The sequence below is a fragment of the Glycine soja genome, chromosome 10, assembly GCF_004193775.1.
Source record: "Glycine soja cultivar W05 chromosome 10, ASM419377v2, whole genome shotgun sequence".
In the NCBI taxonomy this organism is placed as follows: domain Eukaryota; kingdom Viridiplantae; phylum Streptophyta; class Magnoliopsida; order Fabales; family Fabaceae; genus Glycine; species Glycine soja.
In genome coordinates, this window is record NC_041011.1 from 262,454 (window position 1) to 280,490 (window position 18,037).

The window sequence follows — 18,037 nt, forward strand, 5'->3', positions numbered from 1 at the left end:
TCATATATAATTTTTATTTTAAATATTTATTTTAAAAAATTATAGATTTTATTATCCTAGAAACACAATTTGAAAGGGAGAGTAAGGAATAGAGAGAAAAGAAAAAAAGATAACGCATCTAACTTTCAAGACAAGAATATTCATAGTGAGATCATGGAAAAGAAAACAAATTTTCAAATTCTTTCATTTTAGGTGTTATTTGAATTTCCTTCATTTTCATCCCCTATAAAATTCTCACCTTTTTAAAAATTCGTTGGATTTGATATTCAAACAAGTCATTTTGATATATAATATTTTAAATTCACTTAAAAATTGAGTTCTTCTCTAAAAAATACTCGATTCAAACACACCATAAATGATTTGTAAAGTTATATCCTAGCTTTTTTTTTTAATAAACTCCTTTTATAAAAGAAAAGGGGAGTAGTTTTTCTATATAAAAAAAAGAGAGCAAAAAAGCAAGCTTTCAACAAAATGTAATTTCTCTTCTCTCTCTCCCTAACCCTTGTCTACTCCCTTCTTTCTCTCTTCCATATTTCTCCCTCTCTTTCCTCGATCTCTCTAAAGTCATCTCTTTTAAGTTAAAACTAAAAAAAAGAAAATATTTTACTTTTAAAACTCTTGTATTATTGGACTTTAGTTTTAAAATCATTTTTTTAAAGTTACTAAATATAGCCTAATTACATGATGCATTATAGTTATGAAAATCAACTGTGGGGGGTTTTAATTAGCATATCTCACATTCAGAGGGGCCATGCCTTATTTTTGAATGGCTACCCTTTCAGCACATGTTCTTGGACTTTGACCTGAAAATCAATGGTTGGGTTGGAGTTGGACACATGTGATTTGTTATCAGAAATTTTATGGTCGGGATTTTGTCATTTTCTTGATTCTAACAACACTGGACTCATCTTTATGGTGTAGGATATATAAACAACTAAACAAGTGTCCCTTCATATTAGTTGTTACACTGACTTTATGTTTACACTCTTTCCCCAAAAATAATGCGTACAAGTCACAATAGGTGGTTATATATAGTGATGCCTTTAAAAAAGAAAAAAAAACCCAGTTGAACTAAAGACTATAGAGAGCTTGCAATTAGCTGTCTTGATGGCATGCAAATATGAAGCCGGTGAGACCTGAACATTGTTAAAATGTTTCTTATGTTTATAGTGCTCTCATGTGTCATTAACAGCTGATTTTTTAGTTCTCTTTTGGCTACACTTTTTTATTTTTATTTAATTATTCTCAATTCAACCGGCCATATGGATATGGAACCCTGCTTTCTTATAAATAAAAAAGTTTATGAATTTAGATATCAACCATTATGAATAAAGAAAAGTATGTTGGACTAGTAGAAGCAGCGCAATCATGTGACTGACAATTGAACTCCATTAATTCACTAATTAACTTGTGTAAGCGTGTGGCTTTGATGATCTCTGAAACCCTTATTTTGGGGATCGGAAAATATTATTATTATTTTTAGGGTTTTATTAATAAATATCTTTAGGATATTGATTAAAAAGTTAAAATAAAAAGTATTTATTTTATAAAAAGCATTAAAAAATCATTAATAACAAAATTTTCTGTTTCTCAATAAAAATATTTATTTCACAAATGAACACATCTGAATTATCTATGAAAAGATGCATGATTTAACGAGAGAGCAGAATACTTAGGAGCCTAGCTTAACTACACATTTTTGCTCGGGTGAAACTTCTATGCTTTGCTCCTTGCCTTTCGTTTTCAGTTTCGCAAGTTTAATACAAAAAGAAAATTGCCCTCTTTTTAAATAAAAGGGTTTAACTTTATACATTGTACGTATAAAACTAATAGGAAATTAATTGTCTTAGATATGCTTTTTTCTAAGTAATTATTACAAAAACTTCTACCTGATAAATCATGATTGGCTGTCAGTCCAAAAAACATTTACATTATCAATATATTTTAACCAAATAAATTAATATTAATAGTAATATATAAAATCTCAAGTCATGGAGTATCAACATCAACATTCTCTATACTTCAATTCAATGTTTTGAAAACAGCACAGGTTGTAGATCTGGTTGAGGCATGACTCTATTGATGAGTAAATGATTAAATTAGTGAGTTAGTAGTTAAATCACAACAATCGTATCATTAACATAAAATATAAGTATATGTATTAATTGTGTCATAAGTTTAATTGTTAATTATGATAGTTTGATAATGAATTGATTCATTAAACATTTTTTAGATCCTTGGTTCAATTCATGGGTGTATAATATTGTTTTGTATTTTCATTAAATTTTGTTTTATTTAAAAATATGATTGTAGCATATTGTTAAATTTCTTTTAGGTCTCCTTTTCTAAACACATTTTATATCCATAAAATTTGAATTCAAGGAGAGATTGAATTTATCATCATTCCGCCCAACAACTTATTCACATATGATTACAAAGTTTTAAATATTTTACATTTTAGGAGCTAAATTTCAGTAGAAAAAATGGGCTTATACATGCTAATTTTAGACCATTGCTATTTCCACTCACGTTTTATACTAATGCACTTCCCCTTATCACTTTTTATCCCCAAACTACCCCAGAGTAAACACACCCCCCTCCTCTCCCTCTCACATTTCCAGAAAAGGGGAGAAAAGCATTCCAGCTCGACTCTTGCACATGTGGAAGTGTGGCCCAATAAGCGAAATAGCCCAACTCAAACCCATTGGGCTCACTGCTTATTCGTAAACCTTCATCGTCTCAGCTTAGGGTTTTACCGTTAAACGATTCTCTTCCTCTTTCTCTGTTCTGAAACCACTCCCGCCTCGTCGTCACCATGGTTCGCTCTTCAACTTCGATTTCGCACTCCTTTGGTCAACCTTCTTGGCATTTGTTCTTTTTTATTATTATTATTCTTATGTTGTTGTCGTGTGTTGTGTAATTGCAGCCGCAAGGGGATTACATAGAGCGTCACAGAAGAGACTATGGCTACCGTCTCGATCACTTCGAGCGGAAGCGCAAGAAAGAGGCGCGTCAAGTTCACAAACGCTCTGCAATTGCCCAGAAGGTTTAAATCAAAAATTTTGTTTTTAATTGGTTTTTGTTTAACCTAGTTCTATTGTCTTAATTCTAATTATTCGATTTTTGTTAATTTGAATTGAACAGGCTCTGGGTATTAAGGGCAAAATGATTGCCAAGAAAAATTATGCTGAAAAGGCACAGATGAAGAAGACGTGAGTTATTTTATTTTATTTTCCAAATTTATTTTTAATTTTTAGCTCTTTTTTTGCTCCTTATATGTTGTGTGTTAATCTTTTTTCTGTATTTATTTATGATGTTATTATATAGCTTAGTTTATGGGTGCTGAACTGCTGATGCAGAGGGCATCCTTTTTTCATTGTTGATATTTTGCATTTGTTTTGATGTCAAAAAGTATTTGTGATTTTTTGGTTGATTTCTTGAATCTGGATAGTTTTTTTAATGATGTGTTTGTTTAAATTATTGGTAATCAGCTAGTAGCTTTTCTTCTCTATAGATTTGTATTATCTATGCGATATGAAATTTGAGATAGTTACAAGTTATAACACTGTTCTGTGTCAACAGTTTGGCTATGCATGAAGAATCAACTTCTAGGCGCAAGACTGATGATAATGTTCAGGATGGAGCTGTTCCTGCTTATCTCCTTGATCGTGATAACACGACCAGAGCAAAGGCATGTTCATGTCTTGAAAGATGGTTGTGTGTGTGTTTGCAGACTTGTAAGTAATCTGATGGTTTTCTATTTTTAGGTTCTTAGCAACACCATTAAGCAAAAGAGGAAGGAGAAGGCGGGAAAATGGGATGTTCCTCTACCTAAGGTGAAATTGCGTTCAATACTTTGTGCATTGATTATGTTAAATGATATGTCTTGCAATTTGTATCTTATTGCTATGTCATGTGTGTTTTATGTTTCCCTGTGAATGGAAGGGAGTGAACTTGGTAATTAAATGAATGTATGCTTTCTCATTTCTTCAGGTACGTCCGGTGGCTGAAGATGAAATGTTCAAAGTGGTCCGTACTGGTAAAAGAAAGAGTAAGTAACTGAGTACTATATTTCATCTTCCTTGGTTATTCATAGATTTATCTGTCCAATGTTAATTATTGACTTCAATTTTTAAACTTATGGTAAGTGATGTTAATTGGTGCTACATGATCAAAATGGTATAAAAAATGTTATTTTCAAGTAGTAGCTGCATCACACCCAAGCAATGGGAGAAGATGGTTATAAAAAATGATTTTATTACATTATTATCTGAATTTTTTAATAGTATGTGGCTAATCATTTTTCAGCCAAGCAATGGAAGAGGATGGTTACAAAAGCTACATTTGTTGGGCCTGGTTTTACCAGAAAGCCTCCAAAGTACGAGCGATTCATTCGTCCTACAGGATTGCGGTTCACTAAAGCTCATGTCACTCACCCAGAACTTAAATGCACATTCAATCTAGAATTAATTGGAGTGAAGAAAAACCCCAATGGCCCTATGTACACCTCTCTTGGTGTCATTACCAGGGGAACTATAATTGAGGTATTTATGCTGTTTCCTCTTCTAAATTCTAATTGATGGTTATTTCCACACTCACAATTGAAGGCATTTGAGTTGATCCTAACTTGCCCTTTCTATTTGCTGATATGCACTGATGTATAATGTAGCTGTAATATTATCAAAATGTGTTGCTTATTTCTTTGCATACTGCAATTTCAGGTGAATGTCAGTGAACTTGGTCTTGTCACACCTGCTGGGAAAGTTGTGTGGGGTAAGATTATTTTTTCCTTGTGTTTTGCTTACCATTGACTGAAATTTTAACTGAAATTGATGTGTTGGAATTTTGTTTGCCGTGGATGCAGGTAAATACGCTCAGGTCACAAATAACCCAGAAAATGATGGTTGTATAAATGCTGTTTTGCTTGTTTAAGGTCATAGCAACCATCAGGGTTCCAGCTTGATTTCAAAGGCAGTGGTCAAGTCCCTCTCCTATGATTTTTGTGGTCTTCAACCCCAATCTTCAAGGGAAAATCTTACAAACTTTGTTGGTACCAGAGAGAAGATTGTCTGAGAAAATAGTGAAGCATTTTTGTTTTCTTGTTTGGATAGTCAATGCAATTATCTGATCTAGCACTTAACATTTAAGATAACTATTGTACAACAAGAGTTAAGACAAACAAGTCTCATAAATTTATGTAATTTATTTACAAGACACAGCATTTTGAGTAGCTGTATTTTTTTTATGGTTCGGGTATTATGTACTGCCAAATCTATTATCTAAATAACATGATGTACAATTGAAATTACCTCAATAACCTCTATTTTTCTTACACCTGTTAATTGTTGGGTTATTTTAGAAATTTAGCCGTACTTGATTTGGGATTCGTAAAAGGCTCGGATCTCAGATCAAGGGAAAGGAAAGATCTAGACTAGAACTGAGGAGGAGTTTTAGAGCTGAGGAGTTTTAAACTTTTCTCTTTCAAAAACACCACTGCATGAATCTTGATATATATAATATTTGATGAAGTTGATCGAAATTGTAACTGTTGGATCTATAATAGTATAAAAAGTTAAACTTGCATATCCTTAGTTTCTATGTTTTGACACTTTCACTCAATTGGATGCCCAAGTTGCTGGTTTTGTAGCATCTAAGTCTGAATTCTTAAAAATTAGGGCTTTTAAAGTGAAGCTGATGCTCTATCTGGGAATTCAAGTGCATCATTTAAAGAGAAAAGATGCAAAAGATGTTGCCACAAGAGCTTTTAATAGGACTCACTATTTTAAGTTTCATTAACTTTTTCTTTTGTAATTTGTCATAACCTGGGCAGGCTACTAACATGAGAGGATTTCAAATTTGTGTAGAACGGTTTCTGGATCAGCATTGCAATGCATTGAAGCACAAGTGTATTGGGCTCAAGCACATTCAAATCATGTATCATGCGCATGCATGACTTCACATCTTCCATTATTCATGCATGTTAAATAGTAGTAAATAAGTTACACGGACTGGGAAATATTACATAAAGTAAATAATCTTCATGTCTATCATTGTTGTTGATCGTCTTTCAGTTGGTTAATTTCTCAAAGTAATCGTCAGGGAGTCATAGCAAACTCTCTCTATACATGCCACAACTTAGTAAACCCCGATTGCATAAAATAATATATATATATATATATATATATATATATATATATATATATATATATATATATATATATATTATAATAGATTTTTTTATTTTTTTTGCTAGTTTCTTCACTAAAAACACTCTCTATCCTCCTCTAAATTTTGAACACAGAATACAGAACCATCATAGATAGCTTTCCTTTTCTTTTTTTAAAAAAATCTCAGCAACAAAAAGAACGTGAATTTTTGTGTCAAAGAAAGAATAAATAAATCTTTTTTCTCATCAGGATATGAAATTGCATAACAGCTGGGCCTTGTTGACATATTCTTGAGGCCCAGCCCAATGAGAGAAAATGTAAGTATAGAAAAGCAAAGCAAAACCCTAATAACGTGTAGTGCCAGACGCAGTGACTAAACCAAACCTCTCACTCGCCGTCGTAGGGTTTCTCCTTTCGTTTAGCAACAACAACAATGGTTGCAGCCAAGAAAACCGTAAGTTCTCTCTGCAACAACCTTGTTCTTCTGTTCAATGGTTCCAATTGCTTTTAGATTTAGTTTTTTTTTTTTTTTTTTTTTATAATTTGAATGGGTTTCTGTTCTGTTATTTATTTATTTTTTATTTGAACAAATGCAGAAGAAGACCCATGAGAGCATCAACAACAGGCTCGCTCTTGTCATGAAGAGTGGAAAATTCACCCTCGGTTACAAGACGGTTCTCAAATCACTTAGGAGCTCCAAAGGTATCATCTATTTTTTTTTATGTTGTTTGTGAATCCAATTTATTAGCTTGATCTCTATGAATGTTGTGTAATTTGTTTTTAATTAATGCGGTTATGAGAAAAATATTGTTGATTTTCGTTGCAGGGAAATTGATTATCATTGCTAACAACTGCCCCCCTTTGAGGAAGTCAGAGATTGAATACTATGCTATGTTGGCCAAGGTTGGAGTTCATCATTACAATGGGAGTGAGTTCTTAATCTAATGCTTTTCTTTCCTTCTCATTCTTTTTATTTTTAATGTTAATATGAATTAAAATGAGAGTTGGAAAAATCTTCAGTTTCTGATTTATTTTATAGTTTAAGTAATCTGCCACGCATGGATTTTTAACTCGGTTTCAGAGAAAGCATCATAAATGCTTGAGTCGGTTATATGATTTGAATGTCCTGGATTAAAACCTGAAAACTGGTTTCGTTGGACTAGGATTTTAAGCATTTGGTGATTAATTTCCTTTGTCGATGAATTTATATGACCTGCGTTTATATTTTATAGTAGCTGATGGAAGTTTATAGTTATTGGTATTTTGATAGTTACAACACACATGATATTGGTTGCTGACCTTGTGTAAATTATTGCGCTAACAAATGGATTGTAATTTTACCTATTGATGATCATTGTTGTATGCTATGATATCTGGTAGAAATTGTCATTTGACACTTTCAATTTTTGGATTTTTGGTATATTTATGTCTCATTAAAAAAATATTTGTTGTTTATAGACAATGTGGATTTGGGCACTGCATGTGGAAAATATTACAGAGTGTGCTGCCTTAGCATTATTGATCCTGGTATCTGATGCCTCCTTTCCTATTTCAATATTTATTAGAAACTAGTTTTTTTGCATTTGTTTTTCTAATGCTGTTTTTTCTATTTGTTTTTTTAGGTGATTCTGATATCATCAAGACACTACCTGGCGAACAGTAAAGTATTATTTGAAGTTCCTTGCTTGATATTTTCTGTTTTTAGTTGATTCAAGACATTGTTGAAAGAATATCTGATTTAAGTTGTACACTTTGGTGTAAGGTGCATGGATTTTGGGTATTCTAGCTGAGCATCAAATGTTTTTTACCTTGCAAATTTTTTCATGATGTTTCATTATGCCAATTTCTATAGAGATGATATAATTATAGTTTGATCGCGCTTGCTGTTAATGCCCGTGTTATCCACTTTCGCTTGCAAATAGTCGTTGACATTGAATTTGCATGGTAAAACCCCATAACTAAGAACTTTAAATGGGTGGAAATTTTTTATATTCTGGAAAGCCTCTAGGCGGCAAGTGATACTATCAATTAATTCGAAACAAGACTGTCACCCATGTATCTTGATTCAAATGGAAAAATCGTACCTGGAAGGAGATTCTTCCCTTTCTATTTGAAAATTAAACTTAGCAACAAAAAGAAAGTCGTATTCTCCAGTCAGGAAAAAAAATGATATTTTCGCCAGTCATATGAGCACGTGTCTCTAAACTTTTTTCTCGAAAACAAAGAATATTTGCTCGGGTCATGAGCAAGTCTCTTCACTTCTGATATAAACTTATAAAGAGAATAACCAAAAATGGTATGACAGTATATCGTACACCTTTTCTTCAATATGGATTTGAGCACCCAACCTTCAAAGAAAGTACAGATGAAAAGAAAGTATAGATGGTTTGCTAAAAAATGTAAGGAAAATTAAATTTACATGAAAGAAAGTATAGATAGAAAGCGAGCCAAGGTAATGTAGTAGCAAATAACAGATGCTGGCATAGTAAACTCAAAAATTATATTCTCTTGACACATAATTAGTTTTCAGTACATAAAAAGATTTGTCATGTTCAACAGTTAAAACATTCATAACCAAACAGTTATTTTTTCATTTTGCTGAAGCTGCTCTGATGTATTTCCCAATTTCAATTTCCAAATCTACCAATGACATGTACAAAATTATTTTTTCTAGATACATTGATGTATACATGTAAGTTTACTACAAGATCCTTTTGTTCTTGAAACAGGAGTAAAGAATTAAGTGAATAACTGACTGTTAAACAGCAGCATATAAGTTACTACAAGATCTCTATCAACTCAAAATCGATATCACTGGCCAATTAGAAGCATCAAGCAACCACTCTTAGACTTGATGTAATTGTATCAAATAGGGGAGAGGAAAAAACTATAAGCAACAAAAAATGCAACCTTGCTGTAACCAGCAACAATCAAATCAAAATTGCCATTTGCCAACACACACAAGTACAAGAACTGAAACTCAATTGATCTTGTCCATTTTCTTGACAAGCTGACACATCTGAAACCTCCCAAAGCAAAAATAAGCCAAGCCAATACCAATGAGTTTGCAACATCTTAAGAATACGTGAATGACATAATACTGAATTGGGATATTTATATTTGTACGAACAAAACATGGTGCCATGCAGTGTAGTTACATCATTTTTTGTCCCTAGTTGGAGGATATATTTCACTGTTTAAGAGACTGCTCATTCTAGAGACTTAATTGGAATAATTATGTTTTCTTCTTTGAATAGTGTGAATTGTGAATGAATGACTAACGAAAAGAATAGTTGTTGGTGTCTATATAGGTTGTTATTTTTCTATAGATTGAGCTTTGACAGAATAAGTCATAACTGAGGATATAATTTGCTCTTTCTAGTGATTGACAAAGTCATTCATCCCATCTATAAAAAAAAATAATGGCTCGATCTTTGCATTAGGTACACAAATTATGTTATTTGATTTTCTTTTGTATTACTATGTGAAAACTCAACAAAATATACAATAAGGGATATGAAAATCTGAAGCTACTCCATATAGGGATGCAAGTGTTCTCTGACATAACATGCTATTGGATCGATTTTTCATGAATGAAGTTTGGTGTCTAAAAGTAAACTGAAAAACTGATAACTAATACTATCAGTGTAGTGTAGCTTCTACATAGACAAAATATACTTTTATATCCAACTATCAAGACCAACAATGCACCGCAAAATCAACTTTAATACAAATTAGGGTTTATATGTACTTGACGAATTAGTGTTTAGTGTTACTTAACCAACTAGGGTTTAGGTTACTTGACGAATTAGAGTTTAGGTTGGACTAATTGGGGTTTATTGGTACTTGACTAATTAGTGTTTTGTGTTACTTGACCAATTAAGGTTTTTGGTTATTTGACAAATTAGGGTTTATGGTTACTTTACTAATTACAGTTTAGGGGTATTTGAAAAATTTGGATTTAGGGTTAGTTGACAAATTAGGGTTTAGGGGTATTAGACCAATTAGAATTTTTGGGTACTTCACTAATTAGTGTTTTGTGTCACTTGACCAATTACTGATTATGATTATTTGACAAATTAAGGTTTAGGGTTATTTGACAAATTAGGGTTTATGGTTACTTGACTAAGTAAGGTTTAGGGGTATTTGACTAATTAGGGTTTAGGGTTAGTTGACAAATTAGGGTTTATGGGTATTGGACCAATTAGGGTTTATGGGTACTTTACTAATTAGTGTTTTGTGTTAGTTGACCAATTACTGTTTATGGTTATTTGACAAATTAGGGTTTTGGGTTACTTGACTAATTACAGATTATGGGTATTTGACAAATTCGGGTTTAGGGTTACTTGACAAATTAGGGTTTAGGGGTATTTGACTAATTAGGATTTATATGTACTTGACGAATTATTGTTTAGTGTTACCTAACCAATTAGGGTTTAGGGTTACGTGACGAATTAGGATTTATCTTTAGTTGACTAATTAGAGTTTATGAATATTTGACAAATTAGGGTTTAGTGTTACTTGATCAATTAGGGTTTACAGTTACTTGACTAACTAAGGTTTTTAGGTATTTGACGAATTAGGGTTTAAGGTTACTTAACATATTAGGGTTTACGAGTATGTTGACAAATTAGGATTTATGTGTACTTGACTAGTTAGGATTTTTTACTTGATTGATTAGTGTTTAGGGTTATTTTACAAATTAGGATTTACGGTTACTTGACTAACTAAGGTTTAGGTGTATTTGACAAGTTAGGGTGTAGGATTACTTGACAAATAAAAGTTTAGGGGTATTTGACTACTTATGGTTTATGGTTACTTGACCAACTAGTGTTTAGTATTACTTGACCAATTAGGATTTAGGGTTATTTGACAAATTAAGGTTTGGGGTTATGTAACTAATTAAGATTTACGGGTTACTTGACAAATTAGGGTTTATGATTACTTGACAAATTGGGGTTTAGGAGTATTTGACTAATTAAGGATTATGAGTATTAGACTAATTAGGGGTTAGTGTTACTTGACCTATTATGATTTAAGGTTATTTGACAAAGTAGGATTTATGGTTTCTTGACTAATTAAGGCTTAGGATTATTTTACAAATAATATATATATATATATATATTCTTAAATATAAACAAAAACATGCTTATAAGGCACAAATTGATTTTAAGATTATGTACACATTACATTTGAGTACGAAGATAAAACAAATTTTCAATTCGATCATGGACGTTTAGGGATTAAGTTCATATCTAGAGCATCCTCCAGAAAGCGAAACACATCATAACCAACAAAGAACAGGTTAGCTGAGTCATTAGTGCATTTCAGTAACTTCATTACTCATCCTTCAAGTGAGTCATCCACCTCAAAAACCTTCCTTAGTTTCTCTTCGTCTGATTCGAAAACCTTTCTTGCTTGTTTCAGCTCTTCATTCATAGAAGTAGTTCTGTACAGCGGTTAAGTTTTGGCGAATCCTGCAGTATATTATGGATCTTAGACAGATTATCATGAAACGGCAAACAAATATGATTGTAGTGTAATTCTGCTGTTTATAATATAGAGCATATTGACTTATGACTAATGGTATGTTAGCTCATCGTCTTCTCTATGAAGGCTGCAACATTCCAGGTTTTTTTTGTAGTGTGAACGGCGTCTAGGCTTGTATGCCAATTTCAAATTTCTTAACTGCTGCCTCTCCGTAATAAGATCGTCAAGAAGGTTGTTGCGTAATCAATTGTCAATACCAACCACCAACGGAGTGAGTTCAATTTTTTCTTCATTTTAGAACAAAACAGTCTTCACTAGTTTTTTATAATATCATGGTACATTTGCTCACCTAAATGAAAAATGATGACGTAACGTTCATGCAGGAAGGGTTTTTGCCAATGCATGTTTAAACCTTTGACGAACCAGAAAATTAACCTCTGCAAATATCAGTAGGGTGCAACTTCGACAATCTATGGTACTGACATTTATATTTGCTGGAAATGCTTAATGATCCTTAAGACACTGTTAAATCAACCTAAAATATGCCTCATATAGATCTAATGCTAATAATTAATGGTCCCATTGCTACAAAACCAAAGTGGGTTCAAGTCTAGACAGGAGTGGAATAAAAAAACATTGGTATACATAATTATACAGTATGCATTAGTGGTTCTCTGCAGACTCATTTGGTAAAATAATAGTACGTCAGTCCCTAGTCTCAAAATGAGGGTGTTAGGAGTATATAGTCATGAAAATGTCAGATTCCTTGGCTTGTCATGTTAATAGTGCTAATATCCATTGTTAGCATGAAGACAAAGGCAGATTGGAAAGAGCAATTTCTGGCTAGTATTAGTGTTAGATTACTAATTCCAATGGTGTTGTGAAGTTTTGATTCCGAATAAATTAGGAAACAAAAACTTATAAAGAGATGGGTCAATTAAATAGGGTATTCTCAATATATAGAAGGGTGTTATAGAGGATTTTTCCTTTAGTTTCTGCTGGATTCCTGTTGAATTCATTTGTTCAGTTTTGCATTTCTCTTCTAATAGATTTAAACAATTAACAAAAGGATTTAGGGAGACTAAGATAAAAATTTGCTAAAATATTTCAAGGTTCCCCAATAACTTTTAACCTTCATAATAATTATTTGCAATTTTTTAACAAGAGTACCTTGCGAATCAAATAGAGGAAATCCTCAACTGATAGCTTCCCCCTCTGAGATCCAATATCTTGGGCTTTATGTACCTTGGCAGACAAGTTTAGCATAAGGACAACCAAGCTATAACTACTCCAGGAGTCCAGGCCACTCAGACAGAGTTGAACAACTAAAAAGTTAAAGAGTCTTACCAGTTCTGTGACATACTCCACAACAATGTCCTCCATAAGAGCCACACTTTCAGGAAGTGGCTAATCAAAGCAGCAAAAAAAAAAGTTCAAGTTAAAAGACATTATTCTTTAAAATTTACATGAAAAGAATGTAGTTAAATGTTGCATAACCAAGACAATACAACACAAATTATGTGTACATTGGAACACAAGCATGGGGGAGGATTTCACACTCACATTAGGATCATCTTCAAAGCCATACATCATGTGCTGCACTACAGGAACCAAAAAAGAATATTATTAGGATTAGAAAAAACTAGACTAAAATGTTAAAAATTCAGAACAAAAACTCTTACATTCTTTTTGGAAAACTCCTCTTTTGCGCTTGGACGAAGTTTCTGATGGTTGTGAGGAAGCTGTTCTTGGTTTTGATGAGGTTCCAGCAGAGGAATTGCTCATTTTTATTGCCCAATGCTTCCAATGTTATCTTCAGTGAGTAACTGGAGTTAATGAATAGGAGAAACTGATGATATTCTTGTATCTTCCAATGCAGTGTGTAGGTTCTGTTATGCACACAGAATGCCAGAGAATGAAAACTGGAATGGAATGATGATATGTTTCAACTAAGGAGTAAGGAAAGAATCAGAGACACTGGTCTTCGCAACCGCACACCCCTCAAATGAACTTCCAACTTGTCCCAACCTACCCTTTGGTTTGGGACAAAAACCCACACCCAGCCTACCCCCACACAGTAGTTTTCATCTTCTACCAAAGAACCACAGTTAAAAATAAACACATAACCCACCAAAAATTATGCCAACTGTTTCTTTTATTCCAGTATGGTCAATTTTCTTCCAACTAGTAAAGTGGAAGATTCTTAATTTTTGTTGCAGCTCAAACAAACTTATACATAGTATTATGAGCTCAAACATAATTCATTTCAAACGTAAAAAAATCCACCCAATTTAGTTGTATTATGAGTTCAAACATAATCTTATACCTCCGCAATTTGAATTGCTCACAAGTCACAAGAGAGAGATAAACTTCGTTCTTCAGTGGTAGGAAACCACTAAGGTGTTTAGCAATTCATAACATTTTTGCTACGACTCAGTGGAATTTGTGGAATGCAAGAAATGACAGACTCTGGAATAATCATAAATTGGTCTGTAAATAATTGGTCTTGCGTGCTAAACAAGTGGTGCATGAGTGGATGACAACAAAAAATATGAATTCTAATTCTCATGATATGCATTTTTGTCTACTTATGGTATTTGGTCTCCATGAACTCATGATTATCTAAAATGTAACATGGATGCAATGTTTCATTCACAAGACCAAATCGCTAGTTGAGGCTTATGTATCTGAGACAACGAAGGAAGATTTATGATGGGCAAAATAGCTACTATGAGACCATGTGTAGCAGTTACTAAAGGTGAAGTCAACTATGAATGGGATGATTGAGCTAGAAATATTCCATGTTATTATGGAACAAATTATAAGGGGGTTGTAGACAAGATCTACAGCCAGGATGCTGATATATCTAAAGTAAGGGATATAATAAGGGACCATACAATTATCCTTTTTGTCTATCCCGACTTTAAAGTGTAGTTTGTTAGGAGACAAACAAATGTTATCTCATTCTCTTGTGAGGGTGACTGTGCAAAATGCTAATCCATCTATTTATCATTCTCTTCCTATTAGTGTTGCAAACATTATTGGAATTGAAATGACATGAGTTTATCACAATAAAAAGTTGGATTAATTTTGATCATTAAGGATTGAGTAGAGGTTCCATTAGACTTTTAAAATTAGTGGATTGGATCTATCCGTTTTTTTTTTTTTTTTTGTAATTGATTGATGGGATGAATGGTGGGTAAATAAATTCATTTCTCACCCCTACACTGAACCACCTATCCTTCTCATAATTCAAATTTAGCAATATAAATCAAATTACATGGAACCCAATTGACGTATCTCAGTTGAGAACACACATTGAGTTTGTAAAGAGGAACTTGAGTTCAATCCCCTCTGTGTGTGAAAATTGTTTAAACTAATTTCTTCAATTATAAAAATGATTTACATGATATCTAAGTGCTTATACAACGAGTACTAACTCAATAAATGCTTAATTGAGTTATTTACCCAAATCCACCCTTAATCAATGTAACACAGTAACAGACATAACTATATTAAGCTTTATATAGTACAACTTATGATCAGAAAAAAGGTATTTCATAACCATTCTATCAACTAAACTACAAGAAAAACAGGTAAACGATTGATCACAACCATTAAAGTCCTATTATAGATTGGGTATCTTTGCGGTTATGAAGGTTTTCACAATTACATTTCCTTTCATATGATCAGACTTAAATATAGAAACAGACACCGAGAATACTAGATTGAAATGAAAGAAGTTGCTCCTCTCCCTCCTACTTTTTATTTCTTACTTTTTCAATAATTACTGAGAAAAAGAAATTAAGGTGTCCAGGTTAGTGTGTGGTCTATTCTGTAGGCACTTACTTGTATAAAAAAATTTCTTAAAAAAAAAGAAATAAAATGAGTTCAATAAATTAATCACCATTCCACTAATAACTGAACAAGATTTTTCAAGGGCTTGTAATACTTTTACTGAATCTGTTGTTCGATTAAGTAGCATAAAGGGTTATGGCAGGGGAAGGCCAGATCAGCGTATATTTAATTGATAATGAAGTCGCGCTCTGTTAGCCAAATATGACCACCTGTTGACTGTAATTAAATAAAGTTAGTAATGTTAATTACATAACCTAGATCATAGGGAGAGCTAGAAAATATTACCCGTGAGATTTTATTTCGATTCTTCACAGAAAAGTAAGAGAGGTGCATTGATATTTGGTTGAAAAAGGACTTTACAAAGAAAGAAATAGACACGCTATTGGCTGTGTACAGACTGCAGAGAACCTGGAGTTGTTCTACTGCTGTTATGATCCTCTTTAGTCCTTTACTGATTCAGCTCTCCCCTATCATTTGTTGTTCTAGCAGGTTCCAATTGTAGCTCATATATCGTATTCTTATATTACCCCATAGGTCATGTGCCATCTTAATTATGAAATCCCTTTCTTTTCATTCTCTACTATTTCAGCATAGCCTCATTTTAGATGTTGTTTGTGTTGGAAAAATAAAACAAAAAATGAAAAAAAAAAATTAATATGAAGAAGATGCACAGTCTTGAATTAAATAACGAAATAGCAGTAGCAAATTAAATTTAATTGACAACGCACGAATAATTCATTATAACATACAATAAGCACAAGAAAGAAAAATTAAGGGAAGAAAGATATAGCCTGGGTTGAAGCGCGTAAACGCTATCCTTAGAGAGAAAACGCCCCCACTGCACGGGTAAGAAATTCTGATTGCGCTCCTCTCCCAAGATACGACAACCCGTTGGTTCCGATCGTGTGCAGCGAAAGGATCCCCGAACCTTATGAACACCAATGCTCTTGCTCTCACAAAAATTAAGTTTTGTATAGGAAAAGAAAGAGATAAATTGTTGGCAGAAAGAAACCAGAGCTCTCAGTCTATGTCTCTAGAAAAGAGGAAAGATATATATATATAGGCATTTTGCAACAACAAAATATGACCGTTAGAAATATGACCGTTGGAAAACCAACCTACAGTTGTCAAAACAAATCTAACAAACTAGTTTGACTCATTAAAATAAAATCTTAAAAAAATCTAAAATAAATATTTTATTTTATAAAATAGAATTAATATATATTTATAAATTTTAAATTAAAACACAAATATTTATCAACATTCCCCCACATAATTTAAAATTTTAAAATATATTTTTTGAAAGATAAAAATATAAGAGAAAGAGCATGTGATATTGTATTTCGGTATAAGGAACCTTCCGGGTTTGAGCCTTATACCTAGTGTTTATGAACTTCCATCCGAGAAAAATGTAGTGACTTGATTGTCTTGAACTACATATTCTTTAACCGGACTTTAGTACACAACTCCTACAATATTGGTTTTCAATTAGGTTCTAATCAGTGGTAGCGCGTTACACGGCCTTGCGCTTGTATCTTGTTTCGTGAGTGTCACTTAGAGATTAGCTCATATCTCACAGTGGCGGCCCCACCACCACACTCACTAGGTGAATCCTCAAAGAGTGAGTTGTGACCCTCACCCCTACAATAATTGTCATCGGATTCATTAAGAGGTATTTTTTTTTTTTTCATCAAAAATACACATATATAAATACCTCAACCTTAATATTGCCACAATTTATAATACACCTCGTCATAGGAATGAGAAACGGAACAACTCCGTCAAATTTCATTTTGGTGTACTTTAGTCAACAAACAATTTCGTTGTTACCCGTTGAACTCCATTCATGGGATCACCAATCACACGGAGACGGGTGTCCATTGTTGTAACTAAATAATGGGCTTTAATCCCATTCCCCTCGACGACTCAAGTACTTGTTGACGCGTCAACCCTTTTGTAAGCGGATCCGCAATATTATTTTCTGACCTGACAAAGTCAAGAGAAATGACACCATGAGAAATCAAATTTCTGATAGACTTATGTCTCACTCTTAAGTGTCTTCTTTTTTCATTAAAATTTTTGCTAGTAACTTTAGATATAGCAACTTGACTATCACAATGCATTGGAATTGGAGGTATAGGCTTATTCAACAATGGTAGATCACATAACAAATTTTTAAGAAACTCAGCCTCACTAGTAGCAGTATCTAAAGCAATAATTTCTGCTTCCATAGTAGAACGTGAAATAATAGTTTGTTTAGCAGATTTCCATGATACTGCACCACCAGCTAAAGTAAAAACATAACCACTTGTTGATTTTGTTTCATCAGAATCAGAAATCCAATTTGCATCACTAAACCCCTCAATTACTGCAGGAAAACATGTATAATGAATGCCATAATTGATGGTTCCTTTTAAGTATCTAAAAACTCTTTCTAATGCAATCCAATGAGAATGATCAGGATTATTAGTATACCTTCCTAATCTACCAACTGCATATGCAATGTCAGGCCTAGAGAAGTT

General features: G+C 32.9%; 3 protein-coding genes across 4 annotated transcripts; 2 read left to right on the plus strand and 1 right to left on the minus strand.

The window, feature by feature from the left end:
- Positions 1-2,669: 2,669 nt before the first annotated feature.
- LOC114369437 (ribosome biogenesis protein NSA2 homolog) lies at positions 2,670-5,314 on the plus strand. Its single transcript, XM_028326670.1, has 9 exons — positions 2,670-2,818; positions 2,927-3,046; positions 3,145-3,212; positions 3,583-3,691; positions 3,768-3,836; positions 3,994-4,051; positions 4,309-4,544; positions 4,722-4,773; positions 4,865-5,314. The coding sequence occupies exons 1-9, from the start codon at positions 2,816-2,818 to the stop codon at positions 4,930-4,932; spliced, it is 783 nt and encodes a 260-aa protein (XP_028182471.1). The 5' UTR covers positions 2,670-2,815; the 3' UTR covers positions 4,933-5,314.
- Positions 5,315-6,468: 1,154 nt separating this feature from the next.
- LOC114370190 (60S ribosomal protein L30-like) lies at positions 6,469-8,039 on the plus strand. Its single transcript, XM_028327474.1, has 5 exons — positions 6,469-6,621; positions 6,764-6,869; positions 6,994-7,095; positions 7,626-7,694; positions 7,790-8,039. Exons 1-5 carry the CDS (start codon positions 6,601-6,603, stop codon positions 7,828-7,830), a joined length of 339 nt encoding a protein of 112 aa, XP_028183275.1. The 5' UTR covers positions 6,469-6,600; the 3' UTR covers positions 7,831-8,039.
- A 3,277-nt stretch (positions 8,040-11,316) lies between these two features.
- Positions 11,317-15,999, minus strand: LOC114370431 (transcription initiation factor TFIID subunit 13-like). 2 transcript variants are annotated; one of them, XM_028327781.1, is made up of 6 exons: positions 15,801-15,999; positions 13,340-13,546; positions 13,221-13,258; positions 13,005-13,064; positions 12,828-12,902; positions 11,317-11,644 (listed from the first exon to the last, which is right to left on the minus strand). In XM_028327781.1, the coding sequence occupies exons 2-6, from the start codon at positions 13,440-13,442 to the stop codon at positions 11,603-11,605; spliced, it is 318 nt and encodes a 105-aa protein (XP_028183582.1). In that variant the 5' UTR covers positions 13,443-13,546; positions 15,801-15,999; the 3' UTR covers positions 11,317-11,602. The 2 variants fall into 2 exon arrangements, with proteins under 2 accessions (XP_028183582.1, XP_028183581.1); XM_028327780.1 differs by lacking the exon at positions 15,801-15,999 and adding an exon at positions 13,984-14,064 and having other exon boundaries at positions 11,331-11,644; positions 13,340-13,551.
- Positions 16,000-18,037: the final 2,038 nt, after the last annotated feature.